Source organism: Aethalodelphis obliquidens, unplaced genomic scaffold (genome assembly GCF_003676395.1).
Source record: "Aethalodelphis obliquidens isolate GAN/ISIS:26980383/991018 unplaced genomic scaffold, ASM367639v1 scaffold6, whole genome shotgun sequence".
In the NCBI taxonomy this organism is placed as follows: Eukaryota; Metazoa; Chordata; class Mammalia; order Artiodactyla; family Delphinidae; genus Aethalodelphis; species Aethalodelphis obliquidens.
The window spans coordinates 72,395,858-72,416,463 of record NW_020837950.1 but is presented as its reverse complement, the minus strand read 5'-3'; the positions used below and the strand labels follow the sequence as shown (position 1 = coordinate 72,416,463).

The 20,606-nt window shown below is 59.3% G+C and overlaps 1 protein-coding gene across 1 annotated transcript in view; it reads right to left on the bottom strand.

The window, feature by feature from the left end:
* Nucleotides 1–485: 485 nt before the first annotated feature.
* Nucleotides 486–20,606, bottom strand: part of SORCS2 (sortilin related VPS10 domain containing receptor 2) — a 183,848-nt gene continuing 163,727 nt past the window's right edge. Inside the window, exons 17-26 of the mRNA XM_027104054.1 lie at nucleotides 19,812–19,983; nucleotides 15,358–15,544; nucleotides 14,751–14,884; nucleotides 13,472–13,595; nucleotides 12,065–12,177; nucleotides 10,954–11,079; nucleotides 8,026–8,125; nucleotides 7,437–7,535; nucleotides 4,699–4,848; nucleotides 486–2,944 (exon numbers count right to left, since the gene is read on the bottom strand). Coding sequence (XP_026959855.1) covers nucleotides 2,880–2,944; nucleotides 4,699–4,848; nucleotides 7,437–7,535; nucleotides 8,026–8,125; nucleotides 10,954–11,079; nucleotides 12,065–12,177; nucleotides 13,472–13,595; nucleotides 14,751–14,884; nucleotides 15,358–15,544; nucleotides 19,812–19,983 — 1,270 coding nt within the window. The 3' untranslated portion in view covers nucleotides 486–2,879. The remainder of the gene's footprint in view (nucleotides 2,945–4,698; nucleotides 4,849–7,436; nucleotides 7,536–8,025; nucleotides 8,126–10,953; nucleotides 11,080–12,064; nucleotides 12,178–13,471; nucleotides 13,596–14,750; nucleotides 14,885–15,357; nucleotides 15,545–19,811; nucleotides 19,984–20,606) is intronic.

The following is a 20,606-nucleotide window of genomic DNA, read 5'->3' as shown; positions in this document are numbered from 1 at the left end:
TTTGTGTGAGTCTAAGTGTGTGAGTGTGAGTGTGCGTGTGCACGGGGGTGGTGAGCTGCCCACGTCCAGCCTTCCCCTATCTGCTCCTGACTCCTCTGTCTCCTCAAAGACAAGCGGACGGCATTTCAGGGACAAGGGGCTTCCGTCCGGCTGGGGTGCCCCTGCCAGGCTCTCAACCCCTGGCCTCTGCGCCTCACCTGGCAAACGGGCTGTGCTCCAGGGCCCCTCAGCCGGCCATCAGGGGAGAAGTGAGGTTACACGGGTGTGAGGATGTGGTGACATCACTGCTTTGGGGGTGGCACGTCCCGATCCCTTGATGGAGACAGTCAGTGTCAAGGCACCTGCCCCCCAAAGTGCGGGAATTCCTCCCGGCCTCTCCCAGTGTCCCTGACACCGAATTTTAGGGCCCTGGGTGAGTGTTTAGGGAATGTTGACAAATAGCTTCATAATAAGGCAAACGCTGACCGCATTCATTTAATCTTTGTTGAAAGCATCACAAATGATTTATTGTTTTTTAAAAAGGAAAAATAAGAAAGACTCGATCGCATCTCTGTTATGTGCATATACGAAGTACGGGCTCAACCCGGTTGAATGAAACGTTAGCTGCCCAAGCCCAGCCCGTTATTCCCAGGTGCCGGCGTGTGTACCTGTACATCAAATACACAGAACCTCAAACGTAGAACCAGATAAATCCATAGACCTATGTGTTGATTGATACGATTATGGGAATAGGAAAGTATCAGGATATAGGTGCTGACTTATTCCCAGGTTCTTGGGTCCACACACCGAAAATGCTCTTAATAGAAATGAATAATGACATAAAATACATGAAAAACACAAATAGCAAAAGCGAAAACCCTACCCCGACAGAGAGAATGAAGCTGAGGGTCAAGGAAGGGCAAAGGGCTCATCGCCCGCAGGCACTGCTGAGCTGGGGGCTGTGTCCGTGCTGACCTTGACCTTGGACCTGGACAGTGCTGACACATGTCTGACCCTGGTTCTGACACTCACAGGACGGGCCGGGTGCGGGTGGACAGCAAGACACAGGGTTCCTAAGCCGTCTTTGGCGACCTCGGGCAGGCTGCGGAGAGCCCAGCCTCTCCCACACAGCCCCCCAGCTCCAGTCTGGGGTCCGCTGCCCCAGCCCTTCCCCGAGGAGGGTCTTGAGGACGGCTTGCAGGACGAGCTCTGCGGGGCTGGGCCAGGAGCTCCAGGCAGTGGGCCGGCAGGGTGGGGAGAGGGACGCCTCTGTCGCCTGCCCCGTGACCTGCAGTGACCCCTTCTGAGCTGGTTTTGGGTGGTCTGAGTCCCTGTGTGTGACACAAGGAGCTGGACTCCAGGGCTCCCCCACTCCACAAGGATTCAGGGCCTCCCACGTGTTCTGGGGGTGAGGATGCATCCCTGGTCTCCCTCCCGCAGGCCATGTTTCTTTTCTGGGCAAGTGGGCTAATGCCACCCGGGCTTCATTCCGGACTTCCCACGGCCAGCGAGTTCCTAGCCTGGGCTGTGGTGTCCCCGCCTCTGAGGGGAAGGCCCCTGTCACCTGAGAGCCCAGCCTGCGGGGTGGGTAGGGGGAGGAGGGAGAGGATGGGGAGGGGATACTGATTTCCAGTATCAAGGCAAAAGGTGAAAATCTGCCCCCATATATCCCTAGTGTCCCTGATTCTAGGCATCTGTGAGCGAGTGGAATCACACTGCACGGGGAGCAGGGGGCTGGCTCCTGGGCACCTCTGCTGCCGTCTTGCTGTGTGACCTTGGGACAATCACTCCCTCTCTGGGCCTCAGTTTCTCCATCTTCAAAACGAGGAGCGCACTAGGCGGCCCTTCGGGCTCTGCCATTCGAAACCCCGCCTGGTTCCCGGTTCCTAAGTGCGTCCCTCAAGCTATGCGGAAGCACAGAACACTCTGGGCATCTAGAGGCCGTTTCCACCGCGGCCACTAAGACGGGATCCCGCAGGCGGGAACCCCCGTGCGAGGGCGCCGCCTGCTGGCTTCCTTCAGAAGTGCAGGCGCTGGATCCCTAGGACCCTGTGTGGGGCTGGGGTGAGCTCGGGGTCGGGGGGAAGCCAGGGAGAGCCTTTGCCTTGTGGGCCCCAGGACAGAAGGCTGCCAGAAGGGGCAGAGGAGCATCCCTGGGCATTCTGGGAAAGGGGTTCCCGAGAATGGGGCTACTGCCTGGCAATAAAAATAGGAAGTTGAACACCCCCCTCCCCCCCCAAACGCAATCAGCTACCTAGAGAGGTATTTACATTATCTGCAGTTTAAAAAGAGGAAGGACAGCGGCAGGTGTGGAAGGCGGTGCTGGGGGGCCTACCACTGGCTTTCTGGATTCCGGCGGGGCGGTGGACACCCCTGCAGAGGGACGGCCCTGCGGTGGGAGCTGCCTTCCTGGAGGTTATGAGGAAGGAAGCAGGGCCCCGCTGTCCCTCTGCTGGGACGGGAACCCGCGGCACAGGTGATGGGGCGGGTCTGCGGTGCTGAGAGCCCGGCCTCTCCCAGCCTCTGGGGGGCCAGCCTCGGCCACGAGAAGTCAGGCCCAGCTGCGGTGACCAGCCGTGGGCAGCCAGGGCGGCCGTGTGAGGTCCAGAGAAGTGCCCAGAGTCTGGGAGGGCGGGCGGCGCAGCGGGCAGCACGTGGGCCTGGTGTCCGGGGAGGCAGGAGCTGGCGGGTTTCCTGGGCGGCCGTGGGCTGGGCGGGCTTGAGCTGGACAGAGGTGCATCTGTCGTCTTGCGTGGACACAGCTGGAGAAGGAAGCTTTTCCGAGGTCTCTGAGGGGACGCCGGTCCCAGCCCCGTGCCGGTGGCACGTGTGGTCCTGTGCCCTCCACGGGGGATGAAGCGGCGGAGAGGATAGAGCTCTGGGCGCGGCCTCCAGCGGCATCAGCCCACCAGGTAGCTGTGCATCTCTCGGGAGTTGACGCTCAGGACCACGCCGGAGTGATTCCCTGGAGGCACAGAGATGTCAGGTGTGAGCACACGCCCGGCCGAGGGGCAGAGAGAGGACGGAGGGCCATGCGGGACACGGTGTGGCCTCAACCGGCGTGCGGGGCGTCCCGCTGCAGCCCTGCGGGTCGTGCCTGGACGCGGGCGCGGAGGGGTGGGCGTCCCTAGGTTTCCTGTGAGGAGGGGTGACTGAGGGTGGGCTCTCCTGGTGCCGGCACAAGCAGTGGACCCAGGGGGCCTCCGGGGTTGAGGCCATGCCCGCCAGCAGCCACCATACTCACTGCCCTGCAGTGGCCGGCCTGGCATCGGCGGCAGGGGGAGGTAGGAGGGGCTCTGTGCTCCCCGGGCAGGGGCACTGCAGGGCGGCGAGGCAAGGCCCCAGGAGGCAGCCGGAGGGAGAAGGGCACAGTGACGGTCAGAAGGGCAGGGGTCTGCCGGGGTCCTGGGCGGGGCTGTGTTCTGAGCCTGGGGGCCGTAGGCGTGGCCGGTGGAAGGAGCCGGCACGGGCTGCCCAGAGCCCCCCAGACGCCCGGGCACGTGGGGAGGAAGCGGCCCAGAGCTTGCAGTGGGGCCGTGGGGGGGGCATGGGGTGGTGAGCCCCGCGTGCCGGGGGAGACCTCATGAAGGCGTGTCACCTCACGGCCTCGGTTTTGTCATCTGTAACTTGGGGACGATAATATGGCCTCCCCTAAAGGATGGTGGGGGGTCCGGAAGGGACCGCCCCTGAGGATTTGGGCAGGGCCTGGCACGCACTAAGTGCTCCATTGAAAGAATCCCTTATTATTACGCTATCATTGCTCTTCGGGGCTTGACGGCAAAGAGCTGAGGAGGCAGGAGGGCCGCTCTCTCATCTCCCTGGGACGCCCACCCCTCTGTCCAAGCTTGGGAAGCCCGGGTCCACCGGGAGCCTCTGCCACCACCTTTCACGTGGGGTGCGACACCGCCTGATGAAGATGGCCGCGTGGGGCCCCGACGCTCTCCAGCCGCTGCTGGCCTGGGCTGGGGGGTCTTGGGGCGCACGGGGGAGCTGGCCCCGAGCCTGGGCTGCAGCGTGGGGGAGGGGCACAGAATCGGCTGCGCGTCTTCTTGGCTAAGTGACTTGGGAGACCGAGTGGCTACTGTGAACCTCAGCTGTCCCATCTGTCAAATGGACGCACGGCCAGGGCCTGCCTCCCAGGCTGGCTGCGAGACTGTGCCGGGAAGCAGTGGGCCTGCTGAGGAGTAAGCGCCCGGGAAATCAGGGCTGTAGTCACCGTCCCGGAGGCTGAGGACCACAGCCCTGAGAGGAACCCGGCGGGGCCGGCGGCTGTGGGAGACGGTGGGGCTGCGAGGTCGGGGAGCTGTGGAGGACAGGAGTGGTCAGCTCCCGACCACTCCAGGGAGAAAAGAGGGACGTGGGCTTTGGGGTCCGGCAGGCCCGCGTCTGGGTCCCAGGCCGGCCGCTTGTCTGCTGTGCTGCCTGGGTGAGCAATGTCACCTCTCTGAGCCTCACCTCCAATCATTTAAAAGGTGAGGACAGCCATTCCACCTCCCACAGCTCCAGGGACACAGTGGGTACGGGGTGGGGAGGGATAAAGGGGCGGTGACAACACAACCCACGACGGGGACACGTTTCTGGAGCGTCCTCCTGGCTGCAACACAGGGGTGGGGCGGTCGCCGTGTAGGGGGTGCAGAGAGCGGCTGTTATGGGTGGGGAGAGCCAGTGGGGGCGGGCAGGTGGCGAGGGAAGGGGAGGAGCTTTCGGGGCGGGCATTACCTAGAGTCTGTGAGTGGAGCTCGTCATCTATGAACTCCTCAGCCTGGATGGCGCTCTGCACGTCCTGGCTGTGGCTTACGGGGCTCGTCATTTCCTGTTCCTTCTCATTGTGCATCTGGGCGTACACGGTCCTGCCAGGGCGTTTCCTGCGGGACGGAGGTGGGGACTCAGGGCTCTGCCCAGGATGCCTGTCCCCAGAAACCCCCAGCAGAGCCCTGGGCCATCCCTCTGTGTGGTGCTGACATCGCTCCTGGGCCTGCCTCCTGCCCTGTCTCTGCTCCAAGCCACCTCCTCCAGGAAGCCCTCCGTCCCGTGAGCTCCGGCAGCCCTGGGTTTCCCTCTGCCCCCGCACACGGGGTGCTCGCTGTCCATCCGTCTCCCCTCGGCATGCTGCAGGGAGAGGCTGTTTTATTTTCTTTCAGGTCCCCGTCACCTTGCACCTCAGGGCTCTGGTTGGATTGGCATGCGTTCCCACACGGCACGTGATGTTGACTGGCTCTGAGAGGCGCTTGCTGAGCCCTGCCCGGGGTTCTGGGGCTGGCTGCACCGTCCTCGGTTCCCATACCCTCCAGGGCAGAGGGAGAGGAGAGCAGGGGCACAGCCCCCTCTGCCTCAGCTGGGACTGGGCTCGGGGCCCCTGGACCACGCTCCTTCATGTTCAACACCCCAGTTAGTTGGAGCAAAACCCCAGAAGAGCCCATGGTCCCAATTTACAGAAGAGGGAACTAGACTCAGCGGGAGAGTGGGCTTCCTCAGAGCCACTCACCAACACTGGCAGTTCTCTGGAAATATTGAGATGGCAGGATGCACATTCAGGGCCCAGGGTGGGTTGGGCCATGTGGCCAGACCCAGTGGACTGCAGCACTCGATGGCTGTGAGCCTCTGAGACTTAGGGGCTGTTTGTTACGCAGCTGGGCCCAGCCCACGCTGACTGCTGCGTCAGTCAGGAGAGCCCAGCTCCCTGAGCTCCACAGAGCTTAAAGCCTCTGGACAAATGGGGCATTTCTCTCTGCAGCTGCAAGGTCCTCCCCTTGCTCCTCCCTCCCCATCCTCTGGGGACAAGGTAGTAGGTTCCTTCTGGGCCATTTACACTGTGTGTGATAAATCTGGAGCAATTTGTGGAAACTGCAATCTGGCCTTCAGGGGGTCTGAAGAAGGCAATCGAAAGAGAACGGAATTCTGCCCCTTTCACTCCTGACCTGCCAGGCCTGCCTTCCGCCCACCCCCAGGCAATCCTGCCGCCCTGCAATTCTCAAGTGCCCTGAGAGAAGCCCAAATGGGTGCACGCAACCTGTGGTCCAAGGGGAAAGAGAAAGGGGTGGGGGCAGGTCCCGACTCCAGCCATTGCCTCCAACTCGGCTCTGACTTGGGAGGCAGCGTCTGAATCGTTTTCTCATTCAGCCTCTCAGGACTCACACCCCATGGCCTGCCTCAGCCAGGCCTGAGCTGGGCGGTTTTCACAAGGTCCCAATTAAACACGGCGTTATGGCAACAAGGGAGACGGGCACAGGAGAAGGTCTGCAGGAGCTGGGGGCCTGCGTCTGCTCCTGCCCACCCCCCTCCCCTCCCCATCTGCCCCTCCCTGCCCCCTGCCCCTCTTCCCCACCTTCTCCCCCTTTTCTTCTTCCCTTGTCCTATCCTCCTCCTGCTTAGTCTCCTTTTACAGATGAGGAAACTGAGGCTCAGGGAGGGGAAGAGACTGGCCAGGACCACAGAGCTGGTCAGCAGCAGGGCAGGATGGTGGCCCAGTCTTCGAGGCTGACTCAGCCGTGCTGTCATCTGGGCTGTCCTGCAGGTTGGGGGGCTGCCACCCAGTGTGAACGGTGCTGGAGGACAGAGACCCAGAAGTGTCCAGGGCTCGGGGGAGGAAGGACCCTTGGCCTCAGAGGAGCAAGGGGAGGGTCAGCTCCGTCTCTGGACTGTTCCCAAGGGCGACCCCAACCAGGGAGACCCCAAGGCCACTGGAGCCAGACCAGCAAGACGGGGAGAAACAACAGGCTCAGACCTGGCAGCTGCGTGTTGCAGGAAATGAGTCTGGTGACACTTTCTGGTCGTTTTGCTCATTCCTGGGCCCTCGAGGGGGCCCATGAGTAATCCCAGCACCGAGGGTTATTAAACCCATTTCACAGCTGAGGACTCAGGTCAGAGGGGGAGAGAGGCACCACACCCCCTCCCAATGACCGCACGGTGTGCTTGCCACCCACCCAGCCTCGGCTCAAGCCCCCGCCCGCTCCCACCCTGGGCGTCAGCCGCCCCCAGCTCCGGCCCTGGATGTCCCGTGCAGCCGCTCCATCTGGAGGCTGGAGCCGCCTCCCAGTGGAGTGCCTGGCACATGACAGCTCCGGATCATGCTTGCGGAGGGAAGGGGTGGATGGGTGCTGGGGGAAGCGTGGGGACTGGGCACAGCCTGGGGTCAGAGCCCCACTCCTCAGCTGTGTGGCCCTGGGAAGATCACTTAACCTCTCTGAGCCCGGGTTTCCTCATCTGTAAAATGGGTGGGTGGAGCAGAGAGGAGGATGGGGGTGGAAGAGGCTCCTTGGGCTGTGAGCGGTCGGCTGTCTCCCTCTGGGATCAAGGTGACTCAGAGCCAGGCTGTGGGTCCAGACAAGGCCCCTCCCCACCCCAGGACCCGTCCCAGGCACAGCCACAACCCTCCAAGGCCCTGCTGGGAAGCTGCGCCCCCCCACCAGGCCCCGCCCTCACACCCAGTTAGCCCAGGGAGGCCGGGTGACCTTGCCTTTTGAACTTGTAGAGGATGAAAGCTCCCACCGCGAACAGCCCTATGAGGACGACTGCCACCGCCCAGTAGCCGCCACCTCCTCCCAGGCTTGGAGAATCTGTGAGCAAAGCAGCCTGTGAGCGGTCAGCGTGGGCACCGGCCAGCCTCCTGGCACCCAGGACCCCCCCTGAGTAAATCCCGGCCCCGGTCCTTCCTCCTGGAAAGTGGACAGAACTCCTCCGTCCGCACTGATGCTGGCGTGGACGCATGGCTGCACAGAGCAGGACGCAGCTCCTCAGCTCTTGCGGAGATCGTTGCCCAAAGTGGGGAGGACAGTCCACGGTGGGGGGCGGGGACAGAGCCACCTGAGACTCTAAGTGACATAAGTTGAAGCAAGAGCTCCGTGCTGTGTCCGCGGAGAGCACCGCGAGGCCCTTGGTGTGACGGGGTTTTCACCGGAGGCAACCACCCGTCCAGGAGGAGCGTGTGTGCGGGCGGCAGAGGGGGGTCCCTCTGCCCCCAGCGTCCACAGTAATGGGTGTCGTCTGAGGGGCCTGGACACACGCCCACCCCACCCTACAGAGGTGAGCTCCGGCCAGGCCTCTCACCTGTGTCCACGTCCCTCATGGCCACCAGCACCCGGACGCCACCACGCAGGAGGAAGCTGATCTTCTGTGCGTTCAGCACCTGCTGGATGGCCACGAGCCTCTGAAATAAGAGAGCGGGGAGTGAGGGGGTCCTCGGGGACCCAGCAGAGGAAGCGGGAGAGCCGGGCAGATGTCCGCCCGGACCCTCCAGAGCCATGGGGCTGGGGGAGGGCCACTCAGCCTCTCCAGGCCTCAGTCGCCTCCTCTGTAAAATGGGAATACTAGCCACCAATGAACTCTCACCAAGAACCTACAATGGGACACAAGGTGACCCAAATGTGGCCCTGCCCTCACAGAGCTCTAGTTTTAGTCAGGACCATGGAGTGTGGTAAAGTTGGGGAGACCCAGGGATGCTCCAGGAGGCCCCCAACCCCAGAAGTAATCAGGGGAGGCTTCTTGGACGTGGAAGACCAGGAAGAAGACAAGACAGGGACAGGAGAGGTGACCCAGGCAGGCGAGTGAGCCCACACCTGAGGCAGAGAAACCCCAGGAGGTGATGTTGCTGGATCATGGTGCGGGGGAGGAGGCAGCTGGCCTCTGGGGCGCCCAGCTGGTTTGGCAGTTCAGGAGTGGGGAGTTTTCCTGGTGTTCAGAAGGGAACCACTCAGCCCACGTGGGTGTCAGGTGTCACCCTCTGCACAGGTGGGTGCAGATGTGTTGGGGGAGGGGTCCCTCTCAGGGATGGGGTCCCCGTGGCTCTGCTCCCTGGGCCTTGGGGGGATATACCCTGGGGACTCTGCTGGCTGCTTCCCTGAGCGGCGTTTCAGCACCCGGGACTCCACGAGGCCCGTTCCCTGCTCACGGAACGAGGGTCCTGAGTCGGGAACTGTGTAAACGACAGGCCAACAGCCCCAGACCTGAAGGGTCCGGGAAGACACCTGGTTCTGCCCCTTGACCTCATGGCCTGGAGGGGTCGCTGCACCTTTCCGTTCTCAGGTCAACGTGAGGAATCATAGGAGCATGGGGGTGGCGCCCTGGGCCCCATGCTCCGCACGCAGAAAGGCAAGGCTGCTGTCCGTGGCCGTGGCGCGTGGCTAAGTTTGCTCGCTGACTTCGGGCACGTGGCAGACTCTGAGCGCTCAGGACGATGGGGGTGGGGTCCCCCCGTCTCTCACCTCCTTCCCTTCCAGCCCTCACTCGGAAGCGCCCCGGGTGGGTGCAGCCCCCGAGCCCCGTGCTGGCACCCGGGACCCCCGCAGCCTTCCCCTCTGCCCTCAGCTCCTCGTCTGAGAAGTGGGTCGATGCCTCTCAACCCGCCACTGACCCACCTCCAGAGACACCGCATCAGCGGGGGCTGGGGGCTTGGCCGGGAGCCCCCAGGTGCGGATGCGGACGCCCTTTGGGATGGGCTGTGGGTCAGGCTGGCACAGGCACAGGTCCACCAGGAGGCCGCCCGGGAGTGGCTCGAGCAGTTTGGCAGCCAGAGTGACAGTGGGGCTCCACGCCCGCGCTGTGCTTCCTGGCGGGGCCCTCACTGAGCCTCACTTCCCTCGTCTGTGAAATGGGACGCTGCCACCCGCCCACAGGGGTCCTGCTGGTCTTGCTGTCTCCGTGCCTCCGTGCAGGTCGCTCTTCCCAGACCATCTGCGTGAGCACCTGTCTTCTCGATTAGCTCAGAGCTCGGCTGCGGTTCTGAGTCATCTTTTCTTGAGATGCCATTTCCTTTCTTCAAGTGTACAATTCAGTGTTGTTTTAGCATATTCACAGTCATGCCCACCACCACTATCTAATTCCAGAACATCTTCTTCCTCCCAAAGGAAACCCCTAAAACCGTGAGCAGTCACTCCCCAGCCCCCAGCCCCCAGCCCCCAGCCCCCAGCAACGCTCTGTCTCTGTGAATTCACCTATCCTGGACGTTCCGTATACGTGGAATCACACAGTCTGTGGCTTTCCGTGACCATCTTCTTTCACTTTACATCATGTCTCCAGCGTTCATCCAAGTTGCAGCCTGGATCAGAATCTCACCCCTTTTGATGGCTGGATAATATTCCACTGTGTGGATGGCCCACCTTCTGCTCATCCACTCCTCTGCGGGTGGACATTTGGGTTGTTTCCACTTCGGGGCTGTGAACATTCAGACACACACGTGTGTGTGTGGACATACATTTTCAGTTCTCTGTGGCACACGCCCGGGGGTGGGGCTGCTGCCTCGTTCGGTAACTCCGTGTTTAACTGTTTAAAGAACCACCAGACTGTTTCCGCGGTGGCTGCACCATTTTCCACTCCCCCCAGCAGTGAATGAGGGGTCAGTTTCTCCGTCTCCTCGTCCACACTCATTGCTGTCTGCTTGGTACGGAATTACAGCCGCCCTAGACGGCGTGAAGTTCTTCCCATTCATCTTTTTCCTTTTTTGATGAGGACCATTTTTAAAGTCTTTATTGAATTTGTTACAATGTTGCTTCTGTTTTATGTTTTGGCTTTTTGGCCGTGAGGCATGTGGGATCTTAACTCCCCGACCAGAAATCAAACCCCCAACCCCTGCATTGGAAGGTGAAGTCTTAACCGCTGGACCATGAGGGAAGTCCCCCCTCCCCGATTCATCTTTTGATTCCCTGTCCTAGTTCGATGCTCTGAAACTGTTGCCCAGGATCCCCTGACCGGTGCTCACCCCTCGCAGTGAGGCTGGGGCAGTGTGACCAGCTCTAGCCAATGAAATGGGAGTGAAAGTGGAGCGTCCCCCTGAGGGGTGGTCCTGCCCAATGCCCTGGTCCCCCCCACTCCCCCTCCAGTGTGACCTTGGGGTAGCCACAAGGGGGAGGAGGGACAGTGATTGGTGAGAGATAAGCCTTTACGCCATGACGGGAGGCTGAGGTCCCCGTGCTTGCCGGGAATCACCACCAAACCCTCGGCGGCATGGGGAGGACCCGGCCCAGTGGCCGCAGGAGATACCTTGTCACTTGTGAGGCTCCTCTTCCTCGTGGGCCTGGCAGGGGGCAGAAGCACGTGCAGGTCAGCCAAGGTGGGCAGCCCCGGCTTTACAACGGTCACCAGCAGCTCCTCGGGGATGCTGGTCTCCTGCGGGGACACAGACGGCCACTCTGATCCACCGGCCTCCTCTGTCCCCTGCCACACTCCAGGGGCCCAGGAATACCCTCCCTCCCTGAGTGGCCTGAGTCTTGGCCATTCCTGACCCCTGTACACCTGGAGTCATGGCCCCAGCAAATGACGGCACTGCCCTCTACCTACTGCAGCCCAGCGCTCCTGGTCCCTCAGCCTGTGGCCACCACCCCGGCCTCCGCTCAGCCAGGCCTGCCCCCTTCAGCTCATTCCTCCCACCATGCCCAGGTGAGCAGGCCCCTCCCTGGGTACTGTCCTCCCAAATGTCAGGGCTCCTGGCCATGCAACTCCCTCAACCCACAAAGCTCTGTCTCCTGAAAGTCCCACTCCATGCATGTTCATCTGGCAAACTCCTATTCATCCTTCAACACCCAGGACAATATTACCCGAATTATTAATGGGCCAAAGGGAGGCATGGCCAGGGTGGGCCTCAGTCTGTGACAGGCTTGGCTGACTCTAGAGGGCTGGGTTTTCTCCCACTGGGGGCCCAAGGGCCTCGAGTGCCCTACGCCCACCCTGATGCACTGCCTTTGCTTTCTGTGACCTCCCTGAGGGCAGCCATCACACTGACTCATCTCTCTGTCTCCAGTGTCCAGCCCAGAAGAGAAACGTAGTGAGTAAATGAAAATCCCTTTAAAGAGATTCTGTTGTAGGACAGCAGCTGTGTCTTGTGCAAACAGCTGGTGCTCACTAGATGTGCACGGAAGATGCAGTCCTGTCCCTCCTCTGCAAGGTGACAGTCTGGCTGCATGTCCCCCAGGGCCAGGTAAGAGGACCCTACATGGCTTCCAAGCACCACTGTCAGCCGATGTGAAGGACAGAGCATCAGGACTGCAGGGCAGCCCGCCTGCCCTCTCCTGGGGGCTCCACAGCCCCCGCTTCTCTGGGGCACCCACAACCCAGAGGTGGGCAGGTGGTTTTGCCAGTGGTGGGCTGGGGGCACCTTGGAGAGGAGCCGGGACACCACGAGGCCAATGTCCTCCCTCCACTCGGGGGTGTTGGGGTTGTGAGCGTCCAGGTCCTTGGAAAACTGCAGAGGCATGACCTGAAATTGATCTGGAAAGAGGCAGAGATGGGAGAGTGGGTCAGTCCTGGGCGCCCGGCCCCGCTTCCTCTGAGGATGGTGGCCACACCCCCTGGATGATCCAGGGCCGGCCCTGGGTGTGGATCCTGCGGCCCACTTTCAGAAAACAAGATTCTTCCCAGTGTATGTGCCAGCAGCTGTCCCGGGCGGGGCCCACTACACCGGCTGCCATTTAATAATAAAACAACAACAACAAAGGTGACAATGACGAGGACAGCAGTGCTGCCCCGGAGGGAGGGCCAAGCCTGCTGTGTGATTTGCCCCATCAACTCACGAGGACATACACACCCTACGACGTTGACTTCTCGTCCCCCAGGGATCCATGGACTTTGACTGGGCTGGTTCCCCCACCAGAATAAGAGTCCCTGGAGAGCAGAGCCCCCACCTTCTCTGTCTCTCACATTTCCCAGGGTCTGCAACTCAGAAACCTATTCTAGAGCCACAAGCAGCAGGTGGTAAAAAAAAAAAAAGACTCGGCACCAGGAGTCTCAGAGTGGACGGCAATCTCTCCGCTTACCTCCCGAGCCTTGGTTTCTTGACTTGTAAAATGGGAGGAGGTTTTGCAGGGGCGAGGAGAGCTCAAGGGACGAGTGCCTTGTGAAGTGTGAGCATGCAGTGCAGGTGGAGATGACTTTCAAGGCTCTGGGCTCAGGGCCTGCTGCCCACATGCTCGTGAATGAAGGAATGGCTGAGGGCAGTTCCCTAAATATTTAACTGATGGCTGCTGTCCACAGGACAGGCTGTTCTTAAAGCAAAAGGAGGGTTTATCAGTGTGGTGATGAGGGCAACATGGTGCCGGGGGGGGGAGTCTCTTCCATTCTTAGGACTAATTTTCTATCGTAAATGTCTCCTGGGGGGCTCAGAGCCCCCAGTGAGCCAATAAATGGGACACGGATTCAGAGCAGGACTCTCAACAAAAGTGATACAATCACGTGATGATCCTCAGATAACGGGGGTGCTGAGGACAGGCACCCGGTGGGCAGGCAGACCCGGAGCCCGATCCCAGCTCTGCTGCTGCTGGGGGACCGTGTCAAGCCCGTCAGCCGCGTCCTCATTTGTGCCACGTGGAGCCTGTGAACGCCATGGACGTAGGAGTTGTCGGTATTTATTTTACAGATGGGGAAACGGAGGCCCCTCTGCCCCGCTGAGCCCTGCCTGGGATGACCAGGACATCGGTGGCATGTACACCGCCTGCCCCCGACCCTGAGCTCCTGAAAAGGAGGAGCTGTGCTGCCTGTCCCGGGGGGCGGGAGGGGGGAAACTCACCCAGCACGCGGACCACCTTGGAGTCCTGCAGCACGGAGGTCCCACAGGCAGCCTGCACCGTCACGCGCACGTCCCCTGTGTCTCCAAACCGCGTTGTCACAGAGTTCTCCAGGGACAGCAGGGGCTGCGGGCACGAGCGGGGGTCAGGGCTGGGCCGGAGAGCTGGCCCCGGTGTGCGGCCAGGGCTGCACTGAGAGCCCCCGGGGGGTAAGGAGAGGGCCCCCCAGAGACGCCCGGTCCTGAGCTCCCCAGCACAGACACCGTCTCCCAGTGCCCCTTCCCTCCAGAGGCTCCGAGGCCCCCTCCGTGGATGGTGTCGAAGGCGCATGGTGGCTGCTAGGCAGGGCCTCCACCCTGATCCCTTTCACCTTCTCACCCCCTCCACACTCAGCTGGGCTCTGGGACCTTCATCCTTGGACCCCAGCGGCCAGCTCAGCACGCACCCTGTGGGGTGGGCACACACATCCGATTGGGCCTCACTATTGCCTCGGACCTTGTAGACGGGGAGGCAGAGGCTTGGGGAGGTGTAGCAACCGGCCCCAAGAGCTCGGCTGCAAGGGGCTGAATCGCCATTCGAGCCCGGAGCCCAAGCCCCTTCCTCGACCCTCCCCATGCCAGGGAAACACGGTCTGGAGCCCAGGGCCCCTCCTGGTCTGGGACCTCAGCCATTGTTTGGGGCTCTCTGCTTGGCGGTGAAGGGCTGTCGTTTGCTGAATAAATGAAGGATCCCCCTTTGGGTCTCGAGGCCCCCCCCCCCGGCCTAAGGGTGGGCAGCTTCACCTGCAGAGGCCCTCAGGCTCTCCTACCAGGCATCTGCCCTTGGCTCCCCACTGCCCACAGGATACAACCCACAGCCCTGGGTGAGGCTTCTGAGGTTGGGTCCAGCCCCAGGGACCCCCTCCTCCATGAAGGCTTCCCTGACTACTCCCATGCTATAACTAGAAATGGCCTGATCTCTTCTGGAACTTTCAGACGCATCACCTGTCTCCTTCCTGTGACACCTGTCACACACTAACTTAGGTCACCTACTATGTTCCCACATCTTTCCCTAGGAAAAGGCAGGGTCTGACCCGATTCATCCCCCGTCCACCACACTCAGACATGGCCGGACCCCGAACAGATGCTCAGGGTGAAGGAAGAGTCGGTGTGTGTTTTCCTCACCTCCATGGTGTCACACACTGTGTCCTGCCCAGTATGGAGGGTGGGGCCTGCCCCACTCTCCATCCCAGATGGGAGCCTGTGGGAAGGAGGGGCTGCCAGGGGCCTGGGGCCAGCATACCTGCAGGCTGTGACCAATCCACCAGTAGAAGACGGTGAGGTTGGGGTTCAAGGGCAGCAGCACAGCTGTGAGGGTCACCTCCTGGTTGATGCCAATGATAGGAACCACTTCGAGGTAGAGTGCCTGCAGGGGGGCTGCAGGGGCCAGAAAAGGGTTAGAGGTTAGAGGGCATCAGGGCACTGGCCATGGCACAGGCTGCTATCAGTCACCGTCACAATCAACCTCATCACCACCACCACCACCACCACCATCACCACCACCGCCATCACCACCACCATCACCACCACCATCACCACCACCGCCATCACCACCACCATCACCACCGCCATCACCACCATCACCACCACCATCATCACCACCATCACCACCACCATCACCACCACCACCATCACCATCACCACCATCACCACCACCATCACCATCACCACCACTACCATCATAATCACCATCACCATCACCACTATCCCCACTGCTGCACAGACCACCATGGGTGTGGACTCGAGCCCAGCCTGCCTGCCTCCCTGCCCTTGGGCTCCCCGTGCTTCCCCAAGAACCTGGTCTCTGTCACAGGGAGAGACACTTGGCCTCAAAGGGACGATGGACTTACAGTTGACCTGGACAAACAGCACGGCTTCGTCATGTCCTGCCATGTTCTCCGCCCTGACGGACACGCGGTAGACGCCAGGGTTCTCATAGCGGTGCCGGATGGGCTCCCCGGTCAACGTGAGGTTCACGTACATGGCCTTGAAGCCGTCCCCCAGGTCCACCTGGTACTTGGTGGTCAGGACATCGCCCTGCAGGAAGCACCACAGGGCCACTTAGGAGTGGGTGCAAAGCTGGGGGCCAGCGATGAGGCATTCACTCATTCATTCAATCGTTCTTTCCCTCACTCCTTTCCTCAAAGTGAGTGGCCTGGGGACCCCAGGGAACCAGATCTGTTCTGCCCTTGGGGCTCCCAGCCCGGAGGGCTGGGCTGAGAGCTGTAGGAGGTGGGTGGAAGCAGGGGCCAGGGCCAGGTTTGCATTAGAAAGATCACGCAGCTGCAGAGAGGGAGAGGGGTCAGGGCTGATGGGCGAGGGCAGGGAGGCAGTGCAGGGGTGGGGATAGGGGCCAGGGAGGCCCACCGAGGCCTCAGCCAGGAGCCGGGAGGGCGGGAAGGGGCCTAGCACACTGCTGGACAGTTTCAGTAACATGTCTAGGAAGATATGTGTGTGTAGGAAGACCCTTAGTCTCCCAGGAAGTTAAGAAAACATTACTTTTCCCTCTCTGATGCTGCGATTCCTGCATTTTTCTTTTCTCTCACTCTATGCGGTGCCAGGAGTGATGCTCGTATGCACGGGCTCTGTGCAGGAAGGGGCTCCCACCCACTGCTGCCTCTTCCAGGTGTTTCCCCACCCACACAAGCTGTCCAATCACCCATATACTCCCCGCCACAAGCCTTATCCTTCCAATAACCGTATTTTCCTCATAGAGGCGTGGGGAGGAAATTGAGTGAAGGGAACAATAACTTTTTCAACTTTCTGGCAAGAAGTTCTCATATTCAGTCTCATGTTCTCCCTCCCTCCCCCCATCCCGCATCGTCCGTTCCTGCCACCCCTCCCCCTGCTGCAGAAACACCCAGAAAACCATTTCCTAGTGATCAAGAACGAAGAAGATCATCACTGTTTAGCAATCCTCTTATCTTCCACCTGCCAAACCTTAAAACTCGATAGGATACTTTTAAGTAAATTATGTTCATCTAATTTTCTTCACAAATATGGTGTAGTAGGTTGACTAGTGTCCACCCCTGCCCCCGCTCCAATTCAGCCCACTTGAAACCTCAGAATGTACCTTATTTGGAAATAGGGTGTTACAGATTTAATTAGTTAAGATGAGGTCACACCGGATTACAACAGGACCCCAATGACTGGGGTCTTTATAAGAAAAAGGAAGGGGATTTGAGACACAGGGGAAGCTATGTGAAGACAGGAGGAAATGCGGCCACAGCCCAGGGGTACCTGGAGCCCCCAGAAGCTGCAGAGACAAGGAAGGACCCTCCAGAGGGAGCGCAGCCCTGCTGACACTTTGATTTGGGGCTTCTAGCCCCCAGAACTGTGAGAGGAGAAATATGTGTTCTTTCAAGCCACCCAGTTCGTGGCCACTGTTGTGACGGCCTCAGGGACCTTATACAAGTACGTTCTATTATTCCCATTTTATAGGTTGGGAGACTGAGGCTCTGTGAGCCCAGAACCTGCAGGCTGGCCCACGGGCCGGTGCTTTCTCCGTTTAAGGGCAGCCTCATGGGGGCTGGGTGTCTCAAGTCCGATTTGTTCCGAGAGGGAGGGGTTTCCTGTATTGCATCCTGGGAGAGGAAGGTGCTTCTGGCTGAGTCGGGACCTGCGGCTTTGATGGGCAGGTGCCACCCCCTCCTGGGGACCCTGAGTCCTGCCCGCAAGCAGCTAAGACAGGTGCAAGTTTAACTATTAGCACATTTCCCTGTTTAGAACACCTCGTCATAATCAGGAAAGTAATACAGTATCCACGTAGGACAAGGAGAGAATACAAAAGGCAAAGCGAAGGAGCTAGAAAGGAAAAACGGTGACGTCACTGCAACACCCGCCCCCCACACCGTGGTGTTTCCAGGCAGATGTGTGTGTGTGTTAATTACTGAGTGCTTCAAAAACATTCAGATGCTTCACGCTGAGCCACTGCCAATTCACATGTAATTGTAGCGGATAACACAGAGAGCCCCAGGTCCCTGGTACCCAGTTCCCCCTGTGCTAACATCCCGCAAAACATCACTACCACAAATAGGGAATCCACTGGGGTCCCTCCTGCCGCCCTGTCACAGTCACACCCGCCCTTCCATCACATCCCTGACTCCGTGGGATTAGAACCTGTTCTCCATTTCTATAATTTTGTCATCTTGAGGATGTTCTATACATGAAACCAGAAAGCACGGAGTCATTGGGATTAGCTTTCGCATTCAGTAGAGCTCTCCGGAGATTCCCCCAGCTTGTGGTGTGTAGTCTGTTCCTTTTTATTTCGGGGTCCCACCCACGGGATGGACGTGCCACCACGTGTTATCTGCTTGTCCATCCAGGACATCTGGTTGTCTGCGGATTCTGACTGTTAGGAATAAAGCTGCTATGAACCTTGATGCACAGGTTTCCCGGTGAATGTTAAGTCTTTATTTCTCAGGAGCGTAGTATGTTTAGCTTTTAAAGAAACGACCGACTCTTCCAGAATGGCTATAGATTTCACGTTCCCAAGAGCATCTTTCTGTTGCCCCCTCACTCCAGCCCCCTGCTGCAGCGGAGAGTGCCAGCCCGCCCGGTGCGCTGCCAGGCGTATCCTGTCCTGGCTCTGGATGGAGCACCGCAGGTGTGACTTAGCTGCTGGGACTCCAGGCTCTAGGGGGCAGCAGGCAGCCGTTTTTCTTGCAAATCTGTCCTGGAGCTCCGGGAGGCAGCTGGGTCCCCTCTGAGGGTCTGGGTGGTCCCAAGCCGGGCAGGGGGCTGCATCCTCCTCTGCTGTGAACAGAGCCCCCCACCACCCCAGGGCTGCCCGCGGCTGCAGCGTTACTCTCGGGACCAGGCTCAGTCATCACGGGGACGGGGACAGGCGGGAAGGGGAGGCCACCCCAGGATCAGCTCATTTCTGGGGGCCGTGGACCAGGCGCAGTCCACACGGAGCCCCAGGCCTGGACCCAACGGCACTGTTACTGTGTGGCCTCAGGTGAGTGGCTGCCTCTGTCTGAGGCTGGGTATCCCCAGCTACAAAGCCGGCTGATGGCAGCACAGCCCTTAGGCACGGGGAGGGATGACACACGGGTGCCCACGAGTACCGCTCTTTGCTCTGGACCAGAGCCCCCGCTTTCCAGCATCAAAGACCTCTGTCAGCATCACCCTGCCCCACCTGGGCACATTTTGAAGGACATCTTCTAAACGAAGCACACACAGTTACAAAGTCGCACTCATTTCACGCTACATATCAGTTAATCGAAGACCCAAATGCACAAGAGAGCCGTGCGCCGGGAGAGGCTGGGACCCTGGGGTGGGAACAGAGGGTTCTGACGTCCCCTTTGTGCTTTTCTGTCATTTTGAATTTCCTGCACGTTTTTCTACAATGAGCATTTGTTACTTCTATAATCAGAATAATAAGCATGCTGCATATTAGTTTAGATAGACTAGAAGGAAATAAAAAAACCAACAGTGGCTACCTTAGGAGCCCAGGATGTTTGGTGATATATTCTTATGTTTTTAATGTGGTTTTCCAACGTTCTACAGTGAGTATATACTGTTTCTAAAATCAGAAAAAAATGTAACACTTGTACTAAAGAAAAAAAAGAAAGACTAGGAGGTGGGGAGGAAATTTATATATTTATATATAGGTATGTGTATACATATTTTTGTGTGTATGTATATATGTGTGTATATATATATATATATATACAGACACAAAATATTTCTATATCCATCCATCTGTATTTGTATCTATGTCTATCCATTATCTATCAATCAATTTCTCATCTATCTATATCTGTTTATCAACGATATCTGTCTCTCCATTTACCTATCCATCTATCTATCATCTATTACGGAATTTGTCTTTGGCTATGAGATTATAACTAACGGTGGGTTTTTTGTTTGCATCATCGCATTTATTTTTACAGTATTTTTTTAAAAAACTTCCTGCTTTTCTTATGATTCCAAAATTAACTAACTCAGTATAATGAGAGTTTCAAAAAGTTTTACGGCGCCCACAGGAAGGCAGAAATCTGACGTCACCGCGCGGTGAACACACAGACACAGAGATGTTTGAAGCCACGCCCCCCCTGGGCCTGTGCTCGCTGCACGCTGCTCCGTTCCCTCCCTGCCTCTGCCCTCTCTTCCGACTTTTCTGTTTCATTGTTTCAGTGCTGGCCTGGACCTGGGAAGGGGCCCCTGGGAAGGGGCCCCCGGCCCACTCTCCCCTCCCGCAGTTCGGAAACCGCTGGTCCAAAGACACTGCCCTAACCGACGTGGAGGCGGAGAGAGCGCCGCCCGGTGCCCCGTGTGCCCGGTTGAAGCGGCGCCTCACCTGTTCCTGCCGTACCACGAACAGCACGTCCTCCCCGGGCCGCACGGACACCGCCTCGCCGAGGATGCTGACCTGCAGGCCCCGCGGCGGCAGGAGGGGGCACTGCAGCTGCGCCGGGCTCTGCTGCGGGTCCACGCCGCCCTCGCACACGTTGGACACCACCTTCCGGTACCTGCGGCCAGACACCGAGTCAGACAGGCGGGGGTGGGGCGGGCCCTACTGCCCCGCCGGACCTGCTTGCCGAGAGGTGGCTCTTGCCTTGGCGAACTCCATTCTTCAACTCCCTCCCTTTTCCCGACTCCACCTGTTTGCTATTTCTGCCCCATTTTGGAGATGGGAAAACTGAGGCTCAGGGGAGGGAATGACCAGTAATGGCAGGACCTGCTTCCGTCACTGGACGTTTCCTTGGTCCGCTCGTATTCTTACAATAATGGTAACAGCTGTTGTTGTTGCTGAGGGGAGGATTGAAGGAGTCAGTCGGAATTTTGTGGCTTTGCTGGGAAATACGGTCCCGGGAGGACAGAGTGCCCAGGAGGGGCCGGGCCTTACCGCTGATGCGCCACATGGCAGTGAGCAAACATGCTCCCAGGGGTCTCCTCTCCCTATTACGTCAAGAGAGTGGGACCAGACGACACCTGATTCACCAGCTCATTCACACAACACGAATTTACTGAGCATCTGCTACGTGCCAGGTGCTGGGGTGCGAGGTCATCACTCACAGCCCTGCCGTTGCAGAGAGGACTGTCTAGTGAGGGAGGGAGCCCTCACCAAACCACCCCCCACATCAAGGCAACA